This window comes from Pungitius pungitius, chromosome 2 (assembly GCF_949316345.1).
Source record: "Pungitius pungitius chromosome 2, fPunPun2.1, whole genome shotgun sequence".
Lineage (NCBI taxonomy): Eukaryota > Metazoa > Chordata > Actinopteri > Perciformes > Gasterosteidae > Pungitius > Pungitius pungitius.
Genome location: NC_084901.1, coordinates 28,736,161 through 28,761,022, shown reverse-complemented (window position 1 = coordinate 28,761,022; position 24,862 = coordinate 28,736,161). Strand labels below are relative to the sequence as shown.

At 43.2% G+C, this 24,862-nt stretch overlaps 1 protein-coding gene across 1 annotated transcript in view; it reads right to left on the bottom strand.

Annotated features, from left to right (window-relative positions):
- aff2 (AF4/FMR2 family, member 2) overlaps window positions 1-24,862 on the bottom strand; it is a 126,998-nt gene that overhangs the window by 61,329 nt on the left and 40,807 nt on the right. The window contains exons 5-9 of the mRNA XM_037460095.2: window positions 11,779-11,823; window positions 8,417-8,503; window positions 7,192-7,228; window positions 5,390-5,450; window positions 745-799 (exon numbers count right to left, since the gene is read on the bottom strand). Coding sequence (XP_037315992.2) covers window positions 745-799; window positions 5,390-5,450; window positions 7,192-7,228; window positions 8,417-8,503; window positions 11,779-11,823 — 285 coding nt within the window. The remainder of the gene's footprint in view (window positions 1-744; window positions 800-5,389; window positions 5,451-7,191; window positions 7,229-8,416; window positions 8,504-11,778; window positions 11,824-24,862) is intronic.

Below are 24,862 nucleotides of genomic sequence, written 5' to 3'. Positions count from 1 at the left end.
AAATACATTGAGATTTGGGCTTGCCCTTCGCAAGCCCTACGCTGCGCTCTCGCTAGGGCGAGTCTCGACGCGCCGTTTAACAACAAAACAAGAGCGACCACCGGCAGTGTCCCTCCAAGAAGACCCGACCTCGGTACGAGCAGCTGGACCCAGATCAGCCGGACCTCACAATCAGACACAATCAGACAACGGACCGTCGTGAAAGGGAAGCCGCACACATGACGCTTCTGTAGAGACTTCTACACCTGGGATGTTAAGCTAGCTAGTTAGCTACATGCTAACGCCGTACATTCGCGCACCGCGCGCATGATGTCGTCACGTTAAAGTCAGCATCGCTACCCAGCTGCGACGCACACAGGACTGTGGTGAAGACACACAACCAGGACGTGGTTGAAAACAGGCACATTTAATAATGTAAATAATTCATTGTGGGAAGTTTTGTGGGGCTTTCCTCAACAACTAACTGCAAAGTAAAAATGCGTGTTTAATACCCCTTTTTTTGCATTGAATCAAACTGGGTTGTTTACTGAAACTGATTGGCTGACCGTACCAAAAAAGAATCCACCAGTCTCCTTTAGATTCTTTGTACTGTCCTATTCCTGGACGGACGAGCAATCCGTAAATGTCACGCATATGAAGATGAACCCAATGTAATGGAGTTGAACGCCTGAGAGGCCGGAGGAGGAGATGGATGATCGCAACAGAGGAATTAATGAGGGGGGGATGGGGAGGGTAAGGGCTTACCTGCTGCTCGGCCTCTTCCTCGTCGCTGCTGATCTTCAGGTCATCCTCCAACATCCTGCAAGGAGACAAAAGGGACACACGCATTACTGCGGCCCTGAACCCACTGTGTGCTTGTGTTAGGCCAGATACGGGTGGCGGGTTGTGATCGGAGACTCCCTTTGAAGGACCTCTCTGGCAAACAGGGGTTAAATGGACAGTGAAGGCAGCGCTGCTTCGCGTTGGGGAATGACAAAGTGGACGCTGTGTTAAAAGCCCACCAGATGTTTGAATTTTCGGAGCTCGGAGAGGGGAGCCAGATTGTTTTTTTTCACCTGGAAACTTTCTCTCTGACAACCTGTGGCCAAGAATTCCTTGGACAAAAAGAGGACGTTGGCGGGCGGGGATCGTTCCCCCCGCCGGGGTCACACGCGTTGGGGTAGCGTTTCGAGTAAGATAACGGAGCAGCTTAAAGCCCTGTTTACCTTTATTAGTGGCACTTGTTTTACTCCCCCCGCGACAGGCATGACATTCTAACCATGTAGACGGACGCGGGCTATGAAACGGATATACATGACCCAGTCGATAACACAACCCCCCCCACCACCTCTCCTCCTCTGAGCATCACCTGCTCCTTGACGCACAAATTATTCAGTATTTATGTACTGTGCATTGGCAAGCTTCCATGTTTTATTGCTTTATATAAACCTTCCACACAAACTACGATTATTTTTAAGCTGGCACTGCTATTGTTATGACAGGAGAATCCCCTAAAGGGATTTTTTACTGCCTCACGAACCACTCTTGTCAGTGCTTGCACCGCTAAAAAAAAAAAAAGGAAAAGAAACCACTCCCCAGTGTCGAGGTGTTTTCAGAGGGGACCGTACGAGTTGTGAATAACTGAGGGACAATAAGAAAAAGCTTTGCTGATAAGGGGCACGGTGCAGCACGCGGGGTGGTGATAGATATGTTTGAATGAAGGAATAATGGATTTGTGTTTTATTTCATTTTATTTCATAAGAAGGGGCAAATGCACAGAGGGAGATAGCGAGTGAGATGGAGATGATAATGACGGGGATGCAAAAGAGAGCAAGAGGGAGACTGAATACAGGGAGAAAGCGAGAGAGGGAGAGAGAGAGGGAGAAAAGGGAGGAGAAGAATAAGACAAGAAAGAGAGAGTGGAAGCATCTATGAGGACAAACGCAGTCGGGTATAAATGAGTTATGGACTAAAGCGCCCGTGACATGCAGAGCTCGGAAAGCACAGCATCGCATTTCCACAATTGCCCTCATAAAATAGTTTCTTTATTTCTTGAAGTAACGTGCTAGCAAGGCCTTATTACTTATTTAGGTTTGTCTCTACGGCAACACTAGAGGCACATACTATCGCAAACGTAAAACACTAAACACAAGACCCGATAATATATATAAATATATAATAAATTGACAAAGATGGCTAGTGAGATAAACAGCGGGTGCTAATGTCAAGCCCTGCACACAGCGTGATGAAGGTTAAATATTAGTACTGTAGAACCAGAGAAACACTTGGTTCTTCATAGTATGTTTAGCATGTTGTCTAAACAAGTCATAGTGTAGTTCAAAGGTTGCATAGCATCGTCTTTGGAAACAACCATAATAAAGGATGTCAAAAGAAGTGTTTTAGCTCAGGGTGACTGTGGGTGAGTGGGGAACGCAGCTGTCCTCCAATCAGAGGGTTGGCGGTCTGATCCCAGGCCCAGCTAACCTGCATGTCAACACTTAACCCCAGCATTGTTCTCTAGCTGTGACTACAGTGTGTGAATGTTACTTATGTCAGTTACTGATGGGCAGGTACCACTGTGTATGGTAGGTCTTGTCATTAGTGTATGAATGGATGAATGATGTCATGTAGTGTTAAAGTGCTTTGAGTGGTCAGAAAAGCGCACGTCCATTTTTGTTTGAATGACAATCTGTCATTTTCAGCTTTTATTATTTCTGTATTTTTTTTAAATTCATATAAGCTTCTCCCATTTCTTTTTTACAATTTTTTCAACTTCATTTCAGCTTTTCTAATTTCTATATTTTCAGCACTTTTAAAATTCATTTAAGCTTTTCCTATTCTTTCAGCAATGTTTAGAATTTCAGCTTTTAGCATTCCAACGCATTTTCAGCAGGAAATGCATTTTCTAGTTTTATTTAGTCATTCAATACAAATGTAACCTAGAATGATATCACTTAGTTAATCCAAGACGGGCCCCAGGCCAAACGACCAACCAAAGAAGTGTAATGACACTCATACATGTGCCAATAAAGTGCAACGGCATCACAGCAACACCGGCTGCCTCCTGTCCTCCTCTCCTGGTGCACAAAGCCTGAGCCAACACGAGAGTCTACCGCGACTCACGTGGCAGTCGCCTTAACGCCATGTGATCAGATCAGGGACCGCAGGAGCCAGCCTGTACGGTACTCTCTGCTCTGAGGAAGAACAATAAAGAAAGCTGCTGCTCCTCATTAAGGGACTCAGCCCATTTGTGGGGATTACTGTGGGATCAGTGTGCAGTAATGGTCGGACATGGTAAACGTCCAGCTAAGAATATAGCAATTAGCCTCAACAGCATAATTACTCTTGAGGAAGACGAGCTTGGCCTCTTCATTATCCCCAACATTTTACGCCGTTTGAGCATTTCCAGTAAACAGCAGTAAATAGCTTAATGGCCGCAGCGAACTAGACATTATTTTTAACCAATAACAATGATTTCACCCAAATAAACAAAGATGTTGCGCTCAAAAACAACACGGGGAGAATTCACACCTCAAGGGAAACAATAGTAATCAAAAGAAACAGCTTATTGGATTTCGAAGGCAAAGTGTAAGAAGCCCCAAAGATCACTACAGCTCCAGCAGACATCATCCTAACGGAGATTTAATTAACTACGTAACTACATACCCAAAGAGGAGGAAATGAGAGTTACATGCTGACCGCCTGTCAACTGCAGAGCATGCTGGCTTGTTTCTTAACTTGCAGGGGTTTTGCATCATCTTTCGGCCATCAAGACTTTTTCCATTTCCACAAGCCTCGTTTTGACACTGCGCTTGGCACATTATCTAATCTCATTCTTTTTTTTTAATTAGCTTTCATCAAATGCATAAATAATGCATTGAACAGAGCACTCGAAAACTCATTTAATATGATAGCTGGAAGAGCAAAGTTCCTCTTCGGGTTGATGAAGAAAGGAATTAATCAAGATGAAGTAAAACGATTTGAAAGGGAAGCGAAAACAAATTAGTGGATTTAGGTAATACTCCGATACCACGAATAGGAACATTTCCTCTGCTTTGGATGTAAATTCAGTCCCAGTGGAATGGATCATTGACTGTTTGCTGAGCCTAACCAAGCCCAGCTCGGCTACTGCTGCTACACGTTCTTCAGCAGTACTTGTGAACTTCCCAGCGTCAACTGTTCTCTTTAAACAACAAGACCGGCTATCTATTCTTAGTTGCTAATTATCCGTGCTATTTTTCTGCCTTCAATGACAAACGATTTTCATTTTTTTGGTAGACCAAAAGAAAAAGGCCAAGCCTCAAAGTTTTATCCCGGGGGGAAAAAAAGGCTTCCCCATCAGGTCTTGAAAGGTTTTGGTAACGTGGTGGTGAACAAGCGGCATAGTTGGTGGAGGGAAAAAGTCAAATCTGACTCACTTATTTCATTCTCCCATAACTGATATATACCACGTCATTTAGTGGGCAGTGTGTTTTAAGATGTTAGTCATGCTTTTAAGACGACTAACCCGTGTGTTGGCTACTGCGACACTAAGCAGTGCAAGAAATTAGGCCGAGGTTCCTGGAGTTCAAAACTACCCCAAGCGTAACACATTCAGTTGATAAAAAATATCCGCCCCATTTCTTTCTGAATTAATGAGATCAAAATCTCAATATTATGAGACAGTCTCTTTGTTTTTTCATATTTGCAAGAATCAGCAAATTCCAAAGAGAAGTCATTTAATTGATAGATCAATTTCATGGAGCAAACTCGTCGTTGAGGTTCATTCAGTCATTGTCAATTGAAGCGACTGAGGCGTAAAGGCCTGTTTGACTCATCTCAAATGAATGTCAGATGCATCATTTTATATCTGACATCTTTTAGAAAGCATATCCTATCCACTCTACGGATCGTGGTGAAGAAAACTCCGTGGCCAGCAGATCAGAAGACCCAAGCTCTCAAATTGAGCAACATGGCAACGTGTTGTTGTTTCCTCCGATGAGAACATTGGTATATCGTGTGTAGCTGCTTAGGTGGACCTGCTAACAACGGGAACCTTTGAGCAGATGAAGAAAGCATTCCTTTTCCATTTGAGCTGCTCATTTTGGAAAGGCTTACGTGCATACGTAGCTACCGTCTACAATCTGGGATTTGTAATGACTATTTGGGGGGAAAGGGTTTAGCGAACGGTCAATTTCCAAAACAAAACACTTGAACTTCTGTGGGATCTGGGGAAGGATTTACAAGCAAGCAATCTCTCTCTTTTTCTTCTTCTTCTCCCCCTCCTACAAGCAGTACATTTCATCCAAGAGTCAAGCTTAATTTTTACCTTGAGGCATACTCTGCAGTGGCGGGTCACGACTCCTCTGTTCATGTGTGTGTGTGTGTGTGTGTGTGTGTGTGTGTGTGTGGTTGAGGGGGAGATACTCACGACTTCTGTGGTGCGGTCGGTGGTTTCGCAGCAGGCTTGTTACCAGATATAGTACATCGCTCTGCAACAGAAGACGTTCAAGAATAACTGTCTTGCATTGCTCTCGCTTTGCGTGTTGATTAGTTTTTGACAAGGATCCAGACTCAAATAGTTGTTACTATTGTCACTCTGAAATATAAAAAAAAGAAAAAAACATTCTGCGGTGTTATTTCATGAGAGGGGTTGTGTGTTTTTCCTTTAGGGAACAGGATCTTGGGTAAAAATGAAATTCAAACTTAAATGCAGTGCCTGACAATAACAAGAAAACACTTTTTTTTTCTTCTTAAATGGATGCACAGTCTTATAGAACAGAACCCTATTTGCTGCATTTCACACTTTAGCCAGTGTTGTTTTCTTCCGTTCGCCAATCAGAAAGGAAAGAACCCGCCAGTGGGAAGATATGTCATCTTTATATGCATCACAAAGATCTCAAAACACTACAAGCAGAGGGTTAACACAAGAGCAGCAGTTGAGAAGAGCTTTTGATGATCTGATGCCTGGGAGTCAGAGTGGCTGTAATGTACCATTATATTGGCTGGTGTGATGATGCACATCAAGAGACAAAAGAGATTCAACTGATCTGGATTTGGCCATGCTTTAGTTTGTGCATATGTATGTTAGAGTAGCTCCCTTTGCTCCTGCTGTGTCAGAGAATTGTCGGCAATGGTGGAAATCAAGCAACAGACATTGGATTTATAGCTGCTTAATGTGATGAAATATATTATTCTGTCGGGTATTTAAAGTGACCCCGACTAAAGTTTTTATGTTGCCTTGATTTGGGGATTTCAATAAATTGCATTATAGGTCAAAGGTGCGGACACACTGTATCATTGAATAGAATGAGAAAATGTGGTACTGTAACTAGTACTGTATGACCATATGATATAGGACTTTTTTCTTCTTGGGAACACAACAATTTCTAATTTACACAGGTCCCCAGTTAGTAACATAAAGCAGCAGTGTGAGATGTGTAGTATCTTTCTGTTGAGCTGCCAGTGAGGGAAACTTACACATTATCTGTATCTAGATACATTATCGAGACAATATAATAGCCTTTGCCTTTTCACCTGCCCTCAGTAAGTGTTCTCATTATCTCAATGTGTACCTTTGCTGTGATCAGATGTCAAAGTGTAAATGAATTAGTCAAGGCTGGTGGTCCCGGGTTGGCAGTGCCATGAGCAGGCTCCTCTCATTTTTAAAATCACTTTCCTAGAACGATGCAATTGCACCTTGCGTTACTGTGATGATTGGATTACAGAGAAGTGGATCATGTGTTAATTGTTGCCATCCGATTGTAAGTAATCCTTTGATATAGCCTCAAACCATCAATTGGTCGGGAGCGCACAGGCATCCAGGTGAGCTTTGATTATTTCAACCTTCCCATGTTGTGAGAGGACATTTAATCCAACATTTCAACATTTAAGTAGTTACTGAGAGTTGTCACTTACCACTTCAATGTGAGCTTGCAAATGAATGATCTAAATATGCCATTTCACCATCAATGGCGCCTTCAGGCCCCACCTATTAGCCTGGACTCAATCCCAAGTCAATCCCATTGAGGTGGTGTGTGTACGGCCATGTTGGTCTGTTTATTAGTTGGGATGAACACAGAAAGATAAAAGCGAAGCTCCTGTGGCATCATTCCAACACCAAGCTGCTGTTTCTTCTGGGTGGTGTTGCCTTTATGGCCCCTTTAATCGTTAATTACCATGGAGCCAAAGTGTGTGTGTGTGGATGTGTGTGTGGATGCTGGCAAAACTTACTCTGGGTATTGTAGCCTGAAGTCACATGCTGTGACTCCTAGAGAGAGAGAGAGAGGAAGAGAAGAGAGAGAGGAGCCACAGGGCGATGAGTTGAATGAATAAACCAACAGATGTCATTATTGATTTCACAGCAGTACAACGGGGCCATTACACGGCGTTCAGACCCTCTCGCCTCCACCTCACTCCCCGATACCTCTCCAGCAGGATTAGCGTGACGCTGGGGGCTGAGGAGTCTTTCCCTAATTCATTAACTAGCGGCGCCAATTTACTGCCGCTGTGGCGACGTCGCCGCGCGTATTGACGCCGCCGCCGCCAATCGTTCGTTTTGCATATTAAAAAATGATTCATGGAGGTATTCAGCAGTGGGAAACACCTACAGCCTCAGGCTGCATATCAGTGCTTCCATGATAAGGGTTGACTATGTTTATCTCGTTTTTCTTCATGTGACAAATACTTCCACTGTTTACGTTACGAGGCGTCATAAAGCACGCATCTCTTGAAGTGGAGCTCGTTTAGTCCCAGCTTTTACTCGGCCTCTGTCTGTGTTGATTAGCGTTGTTGTGTTCTAAAAACAGAGGCCCGTTAGCGTCCGAGCTAATAAGCTAAGGAGCCAGGTGATTTAGTTGGCCTTCTCGTGGAAGCTACCGTGGCTAACGACCATGTTCTGGTTAGCGTGTTCGTGGTTAGCCCAGCGGTTAGATCACTAAAGATCCCAGTGAATAGTCCATGGATAGGCTGGTCTACGGCTCGTCTGTATTAGTCTATGGCGACCTTACGTTTTGGAGAGACGTTTGAAGCACTAGAGACCTTTACGGTTCACAGATTGCGAATAATCGGTCCAGCTAGTGAGATTAAGCCAAGATATCAGCAGCATAATGTGTGATAATGATAGTGTGTCATATCAAGTACGTCAGCAAATACAGGAAATGAACACTAACTAGTCATTATTATTAAGGGACACAAGTTTCAGTCAGTATATAATTTGTAGATATAACAGTGTAAACAAATTGTCAAATGTTAGTTCATATTGTTCATTTTTGAGTGGACTCTGCAGCTAGAGATGTCTCTCTTCAAGAGCGTAATACTTCATTAATGGCGTTATTTCATTGGATGAGGCAAACACTGATGGGATTCCATCGCAGCAATTCACGACTCAGACCTAACTAGCAGGCTGAGGATTCTCTGTGACAGCACACACACGAGAGGGGGGGGGGCTAGCACTCACCTTGTTCGGGATGGGGAACTTGGTCTGGTCGGCCTTCCCAGGCGTGTGTATGGCTGTGAGGGGAGGAGGCCAGGAATGGGTCATCTCCTACGACACACACACACACACACACACATTTGTATCACATTATTTACTACACATCGTAGTCTGATAATTAAGCATTTTCTGGCAGCGGTCCAAACTAAATGTGGAAGAGCACTGGGTGAGACGGTGGGTGAGAAGATTTGAGCGAAGGGACCTGCTTGATGCAGCAGAGTCAGCGTTCTATCGAGGCTGCGATGAAGCATGGGACTTGAACGGAAGGTGTGGTGCGATTGGGGGGGCCAGGGGAGATCAGAGTTGTTGAACTAACCACAAGAAAAAGAAAGGAAAGAAGCTGACTCCAGTTGGATGCATTACAGCTAAGAGACACAGCAGCAGGATCCCGATTCAATTATTGTAATCGCACGCTCTTCTCGGTTCAATTCCAAGTCTCAAAGTGTAGAAGCTTCAATTACTTAACTAGACAAGCACGTGTGCGTGCGCCTGCTTGTTTGCTTTTTTTTTTGCAGACAGTGGGAGGAGTCACATCTTCTCCCAAAGCAAAGCCCGCTACATATCCATATTTTCTTCGTACACTTCTTTTTACAGGACAACAAAGTCCCATCTGGCTCCAAAGGTCACTGAACTGACGTCACAATTTACCCATGGATGCCTGTCCCTCACCCCCTCCCCCCCAGGTGCAGATGACTCATGTTCCTCAGATGACTCAGATGTTTTGTGTGTGTGTGTGTTCGTGTGTAAGTGAGCTCAATATTCTGATTTTTCCCAACATTGCTACGCTACGCTGACGACACTCGTTGCCAGGCAACTCTTTTCTGACGTCATCATTGGACCTACTAGTGTGTGTGTCTCAATCATTGTTTGTGTGAGTGTGTGAATGCGTTGATACTGACATTGTGTGTGATCAAGTCTCTCTCTCTCTAACACACACACACACACACACACTGACCTACATGTTTCTGTGGTGTCCCACTTGCTATCTATAAAGTTGTGTTATCCATCATCTCTTTATTCCATCTTAATGCAGAATGCATTCACTTCTAAGTCCCGCTGAGTGTGTGAGCAGATGCTCTCATGTTTTCTCTCCCTCTGCTGTCCTCACAGGACGGATGTATTTGACCTCTGACGCAGCCCTGCAGTCTGACCGTCACATAAATGGCTACTGACTAAACCCCTAAAAGTTATATTTGCTGTGGCTTTCAATTGGTTTGCGACTGTGTTGTTACTGATGTGCCACCCTCAGGGGAGCACCCCCCCACCCCCAGTTTGGGAACGTCTACTGTAATTAACACTAAATCCTCAGACCAGAGGTCACATGACAGAACTCTTTGAAACTTTGACTAAATTGACGGCAGCTGAACAAGAGGTACAGCTTGTGCTTTTTTTAAATGAATCTTGTGGGTTTTTCTTCTTTTTTTTATGATTCATGGAGGACATCATGGTTAACATCAATAGGGTTGCAAACATATATTCAAATTTGGAAACTTTCAATTGGAATAGACTGGAAATGTTGGGGTAATTTAACTGTATTTACATAGTCGTGTAAAAACAACATTTTGTTTTGTCATAAGCAGACATGCATGTAAACATTTTAATACCAAGTTTTTCAATTAAATGTTTTACTTAATCCAATTGTGAGTAGATGGTTATACTTTCATTAAACAAAAACATAATTGTTGAATAAAATGGTCGATTCCATATGATCATCCCCCGAAAGAAAGTTCACTTCCAAATGTAAAATGAATTAAGCTTCTCAAGCCTTTGGCTTAATTATCTTTCAGCGAGTTACATCCTTTGCAAAGAAACACAGCTATGTTTCCCCTAACATTTTATCAGGGAGGTGCGCCCCCCACCCCCCACCCTGAAAAACACAAATAAAAACCTGGATGCAACTACAGTTATGTTTCGTGTTATATTCTTTTGGAAAAAAATTCCGAGCTTAACTTCCCAGGGAATGTTTAAAGAAAGTTTCTGTAAATTTCCCGGGAAACGTACGCCCCTTTGCAACCAGTTGTGCAATATACGCAAACTAGTACCAAATATTCTGGAACCTTGTAGATTAGCTGCTTTATTTAATCAACAAATGCATCTTCAATTCCAATCAATTTAAACAACTTGAAACTTGTGAAAGTTGTTTGCTTCCATTCTGTTTCCGTTCTGAGATCCAAACTACTGGTGAATATGAGACACAAGGTGGAAGAGGAAGGTCATTTGATAATGTTACATGTGTGTATAGTTACCATGCCATACGCTTAGGTCTAAGGAGGGACCTATTTTGTCCATGGTATCATTCTGCGGCTTAAATGGTCTCTGCAGGATGTCTTCAGTCTTTCAAGGCTTTGAAGGCCTTCTGTACACAATATCTGATATCGACACACGCTGTTACCTTGAATAGTGAAAACTTCCAAAACAACAATGTATCTCTGACAGCCGACTTGTATCTGCGCCCTCGCAGGAACGTTTGGGGGGGGGGGGGGGTAGACCGCAGGCCTCTGCTCTGATTCACCTCACCTCACATTCTGAACTCCCCCAATCTTTCCACTTGACACGGCAACAACAAAAAAAACCGTGGCACTGAATTCAATGGGGCACCGGTGTTATTGACAAAGGCTTTTCATGCAGCTCACAGAGAGCTATCTGTCACACAGCCCGTTGGCCAGCGTATTGATTTGTGAAAGGGAGAGAGCGCTGAATGACAGAGAGATGAAGGAGAGGGGAAGAGCGTGAGGGATGCGATAAAAGAAGATGGAGACCGGTGTTTCCCCTGGGTTCACAGCGTGGGCGGGGGGGGGCGTGTATGTAGGGCTGGGGGGGGGGGCATGGGGGTTGCGAATGGACGGGCCCCACATTTTCCGACAAGGTGGGAGTGTGCCCACCTGTGTGTGTGTGTGTGTGTCCATCGGGCAGAGGTGAATAGTAAGGAGGGGCCCACCCCCCGCCCCCAACACCATGGTAGGGGAACCATTGGGGACTAATACAGAGATAACCTGACACAAGGCATTCAGAAATGCTCTGTGAAAAATCTGTGTTTTGACAAAGCCCTGAAGGAAAACAGCAAGAAAATATGTTCCTTTTGATGGAAACAACACAGAGAAAAGGAGATGAAACCTCCTGCATGAGGTCATCCTGGACAAAAACTTGTATAATCATTGACCTGAGCCAACACGTCCCTTTTTTCTTTTCTCTCCCCTGTCCTTTCCTCTTAAAATCAGACTCTCCGAAGGGAGACGAAGGTCTTTGAGCAAACAGAAAACAGCTGATAATCAGTGAAATTACCCTGTGTGTGTGTGTGTGTGTGTGTGTGTGTGTTAGAAACATACCCGCAAAATCTCTTCAACACAGCTGGAGTCATTTGGAAGGCTGACCTGAAGAAAACAAAAAAGAGAGAGAGAGAGAGAGAAAGAGTGACGTCAGCACTACTTAAAGCACCATTACGTTACATGTACCACAGAAACAGAGTGAGAATAGATGAAGCACATTTTTCCACACAACATTCACAATTATCAGTTTTGTGTGTGCGGAGGGTGAGATGGAGGAGGGGGAGGGGGGGGGGGTGTTAATTAACACCTGACAGACGCTGTAGCGTCCCTTTTGTTACGACGCTCAGTGTGTATATTAGAATATTATATATTAGAATAAAACTGTCATTGTGCCTTGTACTTTCAGCGAGATCAAATGTTGTTGCCGAGTGTATAATGCAAACACTCCATTGGTCCGAATCCCAACCCCCCCCCCCCCCCCCTGAACGCTGAACACTCAGGGACTTGCTGACGTCACCTGGTAAGTGGTTGAGTGTGAGAGTCTGTGAGGGCTTTAAATTGTGTATATTTGAGTGTGACAGCACTTTGCTGTCGCATCACCATGACTACCTCAAAAAAAAGTATTTATTTAATATGTTTTACTCTCTGATTGGAACAACTTCCAGGTCCCTTCATCATAAGATGAGATGACATTTTGAATAATGTTTTATTGCTTTCGTTAAAGTAGCTTGAATGACAAAATGAAACATTTGATGAACGAACTATTAAACATCGACTGATTTCATGTGGGTTTCCTGTAGCGAGCTGCTAATCCACTTCAAAGGGAACCATGTGCTCCAAAGAGCGAACTGACGCCAGGTGTCGACAAAGCAGTTTCAAAACACACACAAAAGTGTGCCCGAAAATAAAAGGTATTTTATAATTAACCAATGAATGAGTTTGCTGCAGATGGTAGTATTTGCAGTGTCAGGTCAGCCAAAGGGCCGATTTTTTTTCAGCCCTCTGCGAAACTATCGCTTCCAAAAAGTAATTGAAAGCAAAATATAGCAATGACAAACAAGCTCAATAAAGAGGAAGGAGAAGAAGAAGAAGAAGAAGAAGAAGGAGGCTGAGGGACAGCTGGGAGGACGGCAGAGACCCGGTGCTCTGCTCATGATTACGGTGCCGTGCCCTCTGTCGCACACCATTACAGCACCAATATGAGCACAATAACAATTTAGTAACCATGATTAGGAGGATGACTTCATCCTCAGCCTTAAATCACTGACCGGTAACAAAACAAAGCAATAAAAGAGATTCTAGCTGTTCTCTGTGTGTGTGTGTGTGTGTGTGTGTGTGTGGTAACAGAGTCTAAACTACAAAACCTCCATCTGTTTTCTAGTCATGAGCTGTGGCTCCACACAGGCTCATTACTTCCTGTATCAACATTGTATCCATCAGACAGGGAGTCCACAGGAAACTGTAGTGGGAGGACAAAGACGTGAGCTTTCCAGAGAAATCTTTTTTGGGTGCACAGAAGTCTAGTTTAGAACCAGAAAAGGTTCAAAGATGTGTCGTACAGATCAAACACTAAAATGATAAGATAGCTGGGTTAAGTTGAGTTTAATCTGTTCTGTTACATTTGAGACGTTTTTGCCGGGCTGTAAATTCTTTTTGGTTGACTGTCAATCTAAATTTTCCCTGGTGGTTCAGAAAATGTGGCCAGGCATTACACAATGCACCTTTTGAAAACAACTATTATTTATTATGTCAATGAAAGAATACGTGTACTTTTTAGTTAAAAAAAAGACACAATAAAATTTGGCTGTCTTCAATACATATGAATCTCACTTAAGCTCAGTTTTCTATGATCAATAGAGACCATGAGACAATTCATAGAGACAATTCTGTGAATGATGTGGTTGACCATGAACTACACAGGTTAAGTGACTTGTTACATTACATGTCATTTAGCTGACGCTGTTATCCAAAGCGACTTACAAAAGTCCATTTCAACCATAAGGATACAAACCCAGAAGAACAAGAAATATTTCATCAAATAAGCAGATTAACAACTTGCTATAGATAAGAGCCATTATAAGTACAATTCAAGTGCTAGGATGTAGGGTTTGACCATGTCCTGGATGTAGACTGGACCCCATCCATTCACAGCATGGTACGTGAGGACCAATGTTTTGGACTGGATGCAGGCGGCCAACGGAGAAGTGGTGTCGTGTGGGAGAATTTAGGAAGGTTAAAGAGCAGTCGTGTTGGGCATTCTGGATGACATGGAGTGGTCGAATGGCGGTAGCAGGGAGAGAGTTTCAATAGTCGAGGCGGGTGATGACAAGAGCCTGAATCATTACACAGCAAATTTACATTGAGTTACATTGACTCTGTGAGAGTCAATTTTACCTCTAAGCTGGTGTTTATTGTCCCAATCTTGTCAGTGTTAAATCAACACTCAACCAAGTGTTAACAATTTAACTCGGAATAAGTGTCAAAATAAATCTGCTCAGTGTTGAATAAAACTTCATTTTGCTGATGCTTTTATCAAAAGCAACGTATGTTGCATTTTTAAACACATGGTGTTTACATGGGAGCAGTTCAGTGTTAGGTGTATTGCTCAGGGACATTTTGCATTGGATCATGGGTAAGCCAGGGTTCGAACCAACAACCCTGTGGTTCCTGGCACACCCTCACCAATCCATGCGCCCCACATTACATGGAGTAGAGCCTGATACCAAGAAGTGTGACACTGTACAGTTACATTTCAATCCTATCAAAGTGTTAATTTAACTCTACTAAGTGTTGCAAATGAATCTGATCTTGACACTGGATGATGACTCCAGCTCTTTCGTACAATTGACTCTGTAAGAGTTGAATCTTTTTGCATTGTGATTTCAACTCGGAAAATTAACTCTGTGTACCTGAGTGAGAAGGGGACGTATTCTCCTGATGTTGTGGAGCGTGTACCTACGGGATTGTATTGTCGCTCTAATGTTGGGAGTCAGGGAGAGTTGGCGGTCAAGTGTCACGCCGAGGTCCTTAGAGGCAAAAGTTTGCCAAAGTTAACAGGTCCTGGGTCGGAGAACCTTTTCGCAGAAGGAGAATTAGTTCAGTCTTGTAGGGGTTGATTTCCAATGGTGGGCGGACATCCACTGAGAGACGCATGGGTTATAATGCAATATACTGTAAGTCGCTTTGGATAAAAGCATCTAGGTAGATCAGCCATCAAGGTACAACAAGAGAAGGGAGAGACACCAAGTTCCTGAAGGGAGGAACTAAGGATCTGGTGGTTTACTGTGTCAAATGCAGCAGAAAGGTCCAGAAGGATGAGGACAAAGGAGAGAGGGGCACGTCTAGCAGTGTGGAGTTGCTCTGAGAGGAGAGCAGTCTCTGTGGAATGGCCTGCCTTGAAGCCTGACTGATGACGATCAACAAGGTTGTCACGGTGGAGATAGGTGAAGAGTTAGTCTGTTAGGTTGGCTTAATCATGTATTTGTCTGTTGATGTTGAACAACTTGATCTAACAGATCATCTTGAACTCAAAGATCATCTTGAACTAACAGATCAGCTTAAACTAACAGATCATTTTGATCTTGTGGTCCACCCAAAAAGAGCGCTCCTGGATGTAAGAATTAAGGCACATTCTCATCCTGACAGACAAAAGTGGAAACACTTGTGTGTTTTCCAGCTCGCAGAGTCCATCTATTTCTGTGCATACATGTGTCTCCTCCTGCCTCTCTCTAACCGCTGCTGTCCATCATGCTTGTTCCTAGCTCACTGGAGCACAGCGAGGACACAGCCACGCTTCCGTGTTTCCCTCCCGTCTGCAGTACGGGCCTTTGAAGCAGATGGCGCTCTTTCTGCATCCCAATAAAACATCGCAGCCTTTTCAGTCTATTCCAGGCACGCAGAATACAAACCGCCTTTAATGGACACAAGACACGCGCGGCGTGTACGTGTGCAGCAGTGTGTCTGACCATGAGACTGCGGTTAATGTCAAGGACTATAAGGTGAAAGGAATATTGAATTTATAAAAACAGAAAAATAGGAGAGATGAGCGAGAGCAGGAGAGGAAGTCTGCAGGAGGAGAGAGGACAGAATTCAAAGGGAAAATAGGTACCAAAGAAAAATGAGACGGAGGGGGGGATTCAGCCGAGGCAATTACTGAGGCAGAAATCCTTTCGCTCTGAAATTGCTGCTCAGATAGATAGACGTCTACACACATAAACGCACTCTCTCTCTCTCTCTCTCTCCCTCACACACACACCTCAAGATAGTGGATACAGAGGAAAACACAGAGCCCTGTAACTAAACCCCTCCTATTATTTATGAATATGCTTATTGCTGTTTCAATTAATTGATTGTCGGAACTACGAACATTAGAAGGAAATCCGAAAGAAAACCATCGAGATGCCGGGACTGGAGTTGGGTTCATTTGTTTCAGAGCATAGAAAGGGAAAAAATGACTTTTGCCTCTAGTCTGATTCACCTGTGTCCATTAAGAGAAACTACGAGAAAAGACGAGAAGAAATACTAAGAGTCACTAAGCACTCAGTGAGACAGTCTCAACATGCAAGAGAAAAAATGAAAGCATTACCAAAATGTCTCAATTTATAAGACACTAGAAACCTTTTTTTGTTTTTATTCCACGCCTATGCAGCGCGCGCCGTATCAGCAGTGTTGTGCCTGAACGCGTTCATTGAACGACAGTAATGCTGTCCCCTCAATGCTAATGTAAACCCTGGTTGGATAAGGATTCAAAATTGGATATGAAGATTAAATCTGATGCATAGCTTCAGTGTTAAAACTGATAAAATAATTGCTGTCTGTGGTTCTATATGGGCTGTGGCAATAATTTTGAAAAATAATAGCTTGCAGCAACGTGTGGAAAAAAAGAACTGAACTAGTTGGAACTGTGAACTTAGTTCAAATATTTTGAAGTTTGAACTATGAACTGAGTTCATTTTAAAGTTCATTTTAAAATGTGTGAACTGAACTTTGAACTAGTTCATGTAGAAAGTGAACTTTCCCAACACTGCGTATCAGGACTATCCGGATGGCTCGGTGGTACAGCAGTCGCCCTACATGGGTAGAATGTCATTAGATCAGATCATACATCATGCAATCAGGGTGTTACCTTGTCTCCGCTTGTCATCCCACACTCTTAGTCACACGGCATGATATTTATAATGTTTGTCTTAGTGTTAAGTGTTTGTCTATTAACATAAAAGGATGTGGTCGGTGCATTTTTGCTTTGGAAGCGGATCTATATTCATCCCAATATGAAAATACCTTTGCAATAACTTTGTCTGCATATTTTTGTTATTTATATATCATTATGCCATTATTTTATATTTTACCTTCTACGCTAGTTTACAGCATTCACGGTAAACATGCAGCCATAAAAGCCATATGATGGAAGAGTGTGTCCCCCAAGTAATGGTGAAACAAGTGTGTGTCCCCAATGTGATGGTGGAAGATACTCATGTGTATTCCATCCAATGTTATGTGTTAATATGCATGGTTACTGGTCCGTCCGGATGAAGAATATTCCTTTTTGTCATTTGTAATTACCAGTGCTGTCAGTTAAACACGCAAACCCATTTTAACAATGTCAATTTATCGCAAGTTTTCTTAAAATAAAATAAAAATAATATATATATATATATATATATATATATATATATATATATATATATATATATATATATATATATATATATATATTATTTGGGGGGATGGATGACTGTTCCCTGAAAATGTCAACAGGCTTGTCTGTTTGAGAAGCCAGCTGAAAGCAAAGAAGTAGTAGCTTACCTTTTATTGGTAACCGTTACGGTTCATTGTTTCTGAAATAAGAGGCCTGACAGATTTGTTCACAGCAAACTTGAAAAAAAGAAAATATCAAGCTATGGTTTAACTTAATAGGCTGAAATGTGGACTTTATCATTTATTTTGAACCGCCCTGTTTGGCAATGTTGTTTTTCAGTAAAATAAAACATTTGCATAAAGCAAGCCAATCCACTTTTCCATGTTGATAAGAGCATTAAAATGAATACAAAATTATGGAAAAAAATAAATGGAGGGACATTTAGAATAGATAAAAATTTGCGATTAATTGTGATTCATTTTGAGTTAACTATGACATAATCGTGATTAAATATTGTAATTGTTTAGCACGAATAATTCATGATTTGATGCGGTCCAATCAATGATCTGTTCATAGTTCTTGAGTTAGTCTTGAGAAGTCACTGATTAGAACTGAATGTTTTGAATCCCTTGGATTGGCAATCAAAAAATCTTTGATTTCACTCACAGCTGTGTTCTGCTGAGCACAAAGACACTTTGCTGACAGCAATGTGGCCCCAAAAAAGCCCATTGGAAGTCACGAGAAGGAGAGGAAAGACCCCCGTTAGGTGTGCACATGGGAATGTTTGACCTTCGTCTACATAAGACTACACTGGTTGTCTTACATAAAAACAATATAAAATTATGCTCGTGCTCATTACAACAATTTGTCCCATTAGGGAGGAGCCGGTTTACGCAGCCGCCCATAAAAACTGCATTACACACACGTTTCAACACGCTCTCAGGGTTTACTTTTATGGAGCGCTGCCTTATTCAGGTTACCAATCCACCAAAGGCTTTTGTTTCTTTTGTACTGGAATTAAAAATCATTAAGAGGTAATTATAGTAATGTGTTTGAGACTAAAAACAGGCTCATCTCTACCTAAATGTACTGGTGTGTTACTCTTTGTGTTTGCGTGTGTGTGTGTGTGTGACAGTGAGAGTGAGCTGTATGACTCACTCAAAGCATGGGGTATGACAAAATATGGATTAATAAAAACATCCCTGAAGATATACGGTCTATTCATATCTACAATTACAAAGAGGTAGTTTGAGATTGGCAGGCGGAGAAGCAGAAGGAGAGAAAAGACAATATGCAAAAGAGAGAATCAGAGAGGATAATGAGCAAAGCAATAGAAAAGATTGCCCGGGGACAAAGTCAAACAGAATCATATCTGGAGCCGGACGGATGTAAACACGTTCGCTCACCTTCCTTCGAGAGAGACATTAACTCACCCTCTCCTATTTCTCTTTTTATCTTTTCTCAGGATGCTGACAATGTTTACTTTGTTTGCTAAATTACACAAAGTAGGAGAATCCAAAAAAGAGGCCATTGCCTAGTTGTTGTGAAAAAGTGTCAAAGTAAAACACGGACTGTCTGTCATTCAGTTACCGCGATTGAAGTTTTGGAGGGAAATTCAAGCCGGGTTTGGAAAATCTTCAAGGATTTTTCATCCACAGGCTCCTCGTTTATTCAGTTTCATGTGCTCCTTTTATCATCCATATTTCAGCTGTTTACAGAGCTGGAGTGACCGCCATCACTGGGATTACCAGCATGCTAGATAGATCATAAGCACTGCCCTCGGAGGGGTGTGTGTTGATTCAACAGCTGCTGTGTGGGAATCAGTGTGCACAGCGATATGTGCATGCTAGCGTATGAGTCAGTCTGCCTAATAATTTAAAGATTGTCAAGTACAGATAAAACCGACTGACGCTTTCATCTCTTCACCTCTCAAATAAAAAGTTGGAGGTCCTGTGGCGAGACTACACTCGCACACATCTTTGAATGTGGGGATCTTTCGCTGTTCTCGTTCCCACTGGACTATCCCCAGTGCATTGTGGGTGATATGAAGGACTTCCATTCTCAGAGTCTCTTCTTTTTTACAAGTCATTCCTCTATTCCCGTTTCCATCCTACTCTGTCCTCTGTTAAATAAAGGAGAAAAAAAGAAAAGGTCAATACCGAATAATACTAGATTTTAAGATTCGATATATTGGCCAGTTAATATTAAAAATAACAAAAATTACAGAGAGTGCTTAAAGTTATACAATATTTCACCAATTAAATGTCCAAAAGTGATATGTGCCTGTGATGTGTACATATGGCATCTCTTTTTAGAATCTGATGAATATAAATTGTATGTTGTACTATTGCTGTTTCACCAGCACAAACATTACCATTCGACCCAGTAGGATAGGATGTAAAGACCCAAATGGATTCCATTTAGGGAAGCCTGATAAACGGTGCCGGTGTGGTGCGTGCTTACCAACTGCTTTACTGCAACACTAAAATAAAAGCCATCGAAGCTTAAACGAGTTAGAATCATGAATGTCACAATGTTAGCAGTCAACATTGTGATGCATTTCCTTTAGAGCAGAACAAAAATGAGGCTCCTGGTGGACTCATCTCTTCAGCAGCCATGCTGCTGTTTTGGAGCAATGCCCACCTGTCACTGCTGATGTGGCCCTCCTCTGCTGTTGTCTTTACTAACTGCCTCCCATCAGCCGAGGCCACTGCACAGCCTCCGAGTCGCCACTCCAGCACGGTAAGGTTACATTACAGTGGTGGTGCGCACACACATCTACACACACGCAGTGCACTGGTCGCCTCTCTGCCCCCCCTCCCTTCCTCTCGGCCCCCTTTTTTCTCTTCCTACTCACCCGCTCTCTTCCTCCATCTCATTCTCCCCACACCAAGCTGTGGAGAGGCAGATAAGGAGTTGCTTTTACCATCTAATTAAATGTCGTCATTGAAACATTGCTTCAAAAAAGCCCGTCGTTTTCACCCAGCGCTAATTGGTCTTCCACTAGCATGTGCCTGTGTGAGGACGTGTCCTTTTGCGTGTGTCTTTGTTGTGCGTTTATGGATGCTCTATGGAATTTAAGGTCAGCGTAGCGGGAAACAGTTGTCAGCAAATAAGCTTAGACAAATTCACTTTGAACTACCGCTCAGTGCTGATGGCAAAGCAATAGCTAACATTAGCTGTTAGCTAGTAAAGAGAGTCAAAATCCCAGCTAACAGCTAATGAAATATATATTTCTCCTGAAATAATGTCAAGTTTAAGGGAGTGGTGATATTTAACTTGCATTTTATAAATGGCAGACACTTTCCTTTAAATGTATTTCAGTTTTGCTCTGAATCTGCAGAATGTGAAAATAGATTTGCTAATTTGTAAAACTTGTTAGCACTAATATGGCTGGAAAACACACACACACACACACACACACACACACGGTATATTAGCCTACCTTTCTCTGTCACTTCAAGCACACAGGCACACACATACACAAAATCAGGTTTTTATAGAATTTTAATAAATCCATGAGAAGCAGTCTCAAAAGTCATTCATCAAACATTTAACAGCGACTTATCCATTAAAGTGGGTGAGAGAGGGATAGAGGAGAACAGATTGAAGAAGAGGAGCTATGATCAATGCCAGTGGACCATATAATTGCACCAGGAGTGGTTTAGCTGAAAACATTAGCCTTGTTTTCTGATGGATCGCATCCTGGAGCCGGCTAGCCAAGCTAAACACTTGAATCTGTATTAGCAGGAGCCATCTATTGGAGATGTAAACAAAGGAATGTATTCTTCACCAGCTGATGAGTCGATAGCTAAAATGCTGGGTTGTTATTTTTAGGATGGAAACCTTAAAAAAACCTTCTTTTCATTGTACCAGATCTTTCTGTTATCTGAGCTTCTGCACATAAATTTGCGCAGAGAACAAAGACACATCCGGTCACGCATAAAAAGAACTCCTCAGCAACAACAATACCCAACGCTGAGCTTCCATTGAAGCTTTCTTTTTTCACCAAGTCTTCCATCCAGCAAGCCAAAATCAGGGGCGCAGCTCACCCTCGCCCCCGCCTCGGCGTGAGACCCTCGGCTTTGAGAACCGCTTGTCTCCATCCACGATGTCACATTACGCGTTAAAGATTAATTGTTTCCACATTGTGTGTTCCGGCTCTGTATCTATCAGAGTCCACTTACAGCACATGGTGATTTTTGGTCTTCAGATCTGTCTCTGGTCGAGTTAAAGGCTAAAGGGCCCACACGGGTGTTACTAATTAACCTGGAGGATTAGACGTGTGTTGGAGTTGAGCAAAGCTTTGCTGAGAGCTATGTTGGTATTACTCCATAACAAGAGTGATGAAAGGTTGTCGGCCGATAACCAATACAATTTGAACATGTCTCTAGACATCGTCAGCTCGACTTTACTCCTTGCTTTTCAAGCACAATCTGAAATACGTCAGTAGCTCAATGCAGTCCCTCCCTAAGCTAATCTTCTATTGCTGCTAACAGCACCTGTTAACTGTTAGCACGCAGCAAATGAAATGTATATATGCCATCTCATGCAATAATTCCTAGGCATGGATATAACTATAATTACATTGAGACTGGCATTTTTTTCAAAACCTTTTCCAATTTGTTCGGCTCTATATACCATCCAATAATCACGTTCCCTACTTCTCTCCTGTCTCTCTTGGACAGCAATGGACTTTTTTTATTTCTGTATGTAGAGTATGAACCTGGAGACTTGGGATCTTTCCCGAATCCCCTCGGCACGCTGTGGAAAACTGACGCCAATGCAATGTACGGGTAGAGTATGGCATGATGTCATATTGTAAAGGAAAGGTCATTAAATCCGACCGAGATAAACAACGTATGCACGAGCCACGCAGCAGCAGCTCCTGGTCTGGATGACATCTGTATTATCCGACGAGGCGACGGAGATTCGCCTCTGTGAATCATTGCGAACACACCACCCACACACGCCGACGCACACTCCGTCTCTTATTCACAGAACCCCCCCCCTCCCCCCCTTTGTAAATAAACCCATGCTCACATACCTGTATTAATGGAGACAAAAAGGACTTTCATATGCTTACAGACACACACACAGACAGTTTTTTTAATTAGGGAATAAAAAGAGGATGATTGACAGCCGCACGTTTGTCTGCTTGTGTTTGTGCCGGCTGTGTGTGGTCCATCTGTGTGTGGTGCTCAGTGTGACGCCTGGGTACCAAATAAATAAGTGCCTCTTGAGAGGGAGGGGGGGGGGGGCAGCGGGTGGAAGGTGAAGGGGTCCTTGGTAGTACAATGGGGCATCAGATGTGTGTGTGTGTGTGTGTGTGTGTGTCCCTCTATACGTTTCTGTGTTTATCCACCAACACACACACACTTACATGATTCCCACAGGACTGAATGAATCCCCTTTGTCCAAAAAAGCAATGACATCACTTTTTGCAGCCTGGGGGGTCTCGGCCTTGGTTGAAACATCATGGTAGGTAAAAGTGTAATTAGCTGTCAAAACAGGTAATCTGTGATGATGCTAATCGTCCTTCAGTTGGGTGCCACTAGCATTCGGCCCACAAGTGGGACGTCTGCCACCGGTACTGCGCTTTTGTCTCTTCAGGTGTGATGTGCTGTCGTTGGATCGCCGTTTGTTTGTGTTTTAGATACATGTTAGGACGCCGAAGGAGTGATACTGAGAAGGGATGTTCGCATAATTTACATTTTTTTCTGCAAAGTCGCCCCCTGCTGTTCATAAGGGAAATACATTTTAAGACCCTTCCATATCGGTTTCTGCGGGCAGAACATGAGGTTGCCAACTGATTTGGACCCAATATGCAAACAAATACTTTCTTTAGACGTGTTCTGTGTTATGCTGCAAATAGTGTGACATTTTATAGAATCATCTTCTGAGTGCAGTGTCAATTTGAACTTAGTAACACCTTGATAGAGCAATATCATCACAAAATATAAAATCCTAAAACAAGCGGCACAATGACATCATCAGCACCCTCACAGGGGCCCAGCGTTGGCCCAATAGTCACGCAGCAGTAAAACCAGGGGACACCTGTGAAGGTTCAGAGGGGAGCTGTGCACTACAGTATTTGACACTGTGCAGACACACAAACGCACCCCGTTTACCCCCCCGAGGGGCAGGTATCCCCCCCCCCCACGTCTCACTGCCCTCTAACAAACCTCTTCTTCTTCTGATGTTTATTCCGGACAAACACACTTGAGGTGTGTGATTACTTGTGTAATGTACTCTAAGGGAGCACTAAACCTCCCGTTTTATCACCCTCCTTTACACTTCCTCTCTCCTTCTCCCCCACTTTCCTTTCACTTCCTCTCGCTCATCCTCCCTTCTTCCTCTCCTCCCTCTCTATGCAGTTTATGTCTAAATTGGGGATTTGGGGGTCTTAAGAGCTGAGGTGTAAAACACCGGCTGGTTCTCCGTAAGCTCTTAAGAGGAGAAACTAATCCAACACTGGCCCTTTTTTTTTTTACTCAATAGCACTCCTCCCCCTTAATCAGCCCACTAGCTCCCTCTCCTCTCTTCTCCCGTCTTGTCCTTTCCTCCTCTCTCCTCCTCTATTATCCCCTCTGCTTATCCTTCTCTCATCTTCTACTGTTTCATCCTCATTCGCATCATCCCATTTTTGAATTGATGATTTGAAAGTAGTCTAGATCAATACGGGGGCATTTGAAAACCAAACTCTCCTCTCGCATGAGAGCAAACAATTATCCCATAAGCTGATGATTTAATAATTCATCACACCCACCAAATAACCCGGCCACCAGTCACCGTTGTTCGCTGGCGCTTCCTAAGCAGGTCAGTGCTCACCATGGCAAGGCGTCTCTAACAGGCCTTTTGGATCAATTAACCAATCACGCGCCCCGTTCCCTGGTGCCGGGCATTCCCGTTCATCTTGGGCTTTGCACCAACTTCCCCCCCCCCCCCCGCCGGCAGACACCGGTGGTGTCAGGGAACAACACGCCCAACAAAGAGAGAAAATAAATAGAGATGGGCTGTGAGAGACCGAGGGAGGCGTTTAGTCCTCTATCTCCGGTGTAATCTCTGTGATGCATTCTCCCGTTACGTCTCCCCGAGAACTAAGAGAACCAAACAAAAAGCCAAAAGGGAAAGCCTTGTTTCCTCTCACTTCTCCTCTCCTTTCCTATCTCTCTTCCCTCTTTCTGCTGTCCTTCTGCGATGCTCTCTCGCCCGTCTCTCTCATCTTCCCCCTCACGCTACCATCCGTCTCCCTCTCTTTCCTTTTTATATTCATAGGATTTTAAAATGTCTGTAATGGCCCTGGTAGATCAAAACACTCCTTCTCCCCCAGTGTGTGTGTGTGTGTGTGTTTACGTCCCTGTGCGTGTGTGTGTTTGTGATTTGCATATCGTGGCTATGCTCTGATTGGCAAACTGGCAACGCAGAGCGCAGTGGGGCATTTTTTATTAAAAGGCCCTACCACGCACACACACACACACACACACAGATATGCGCACACACCGA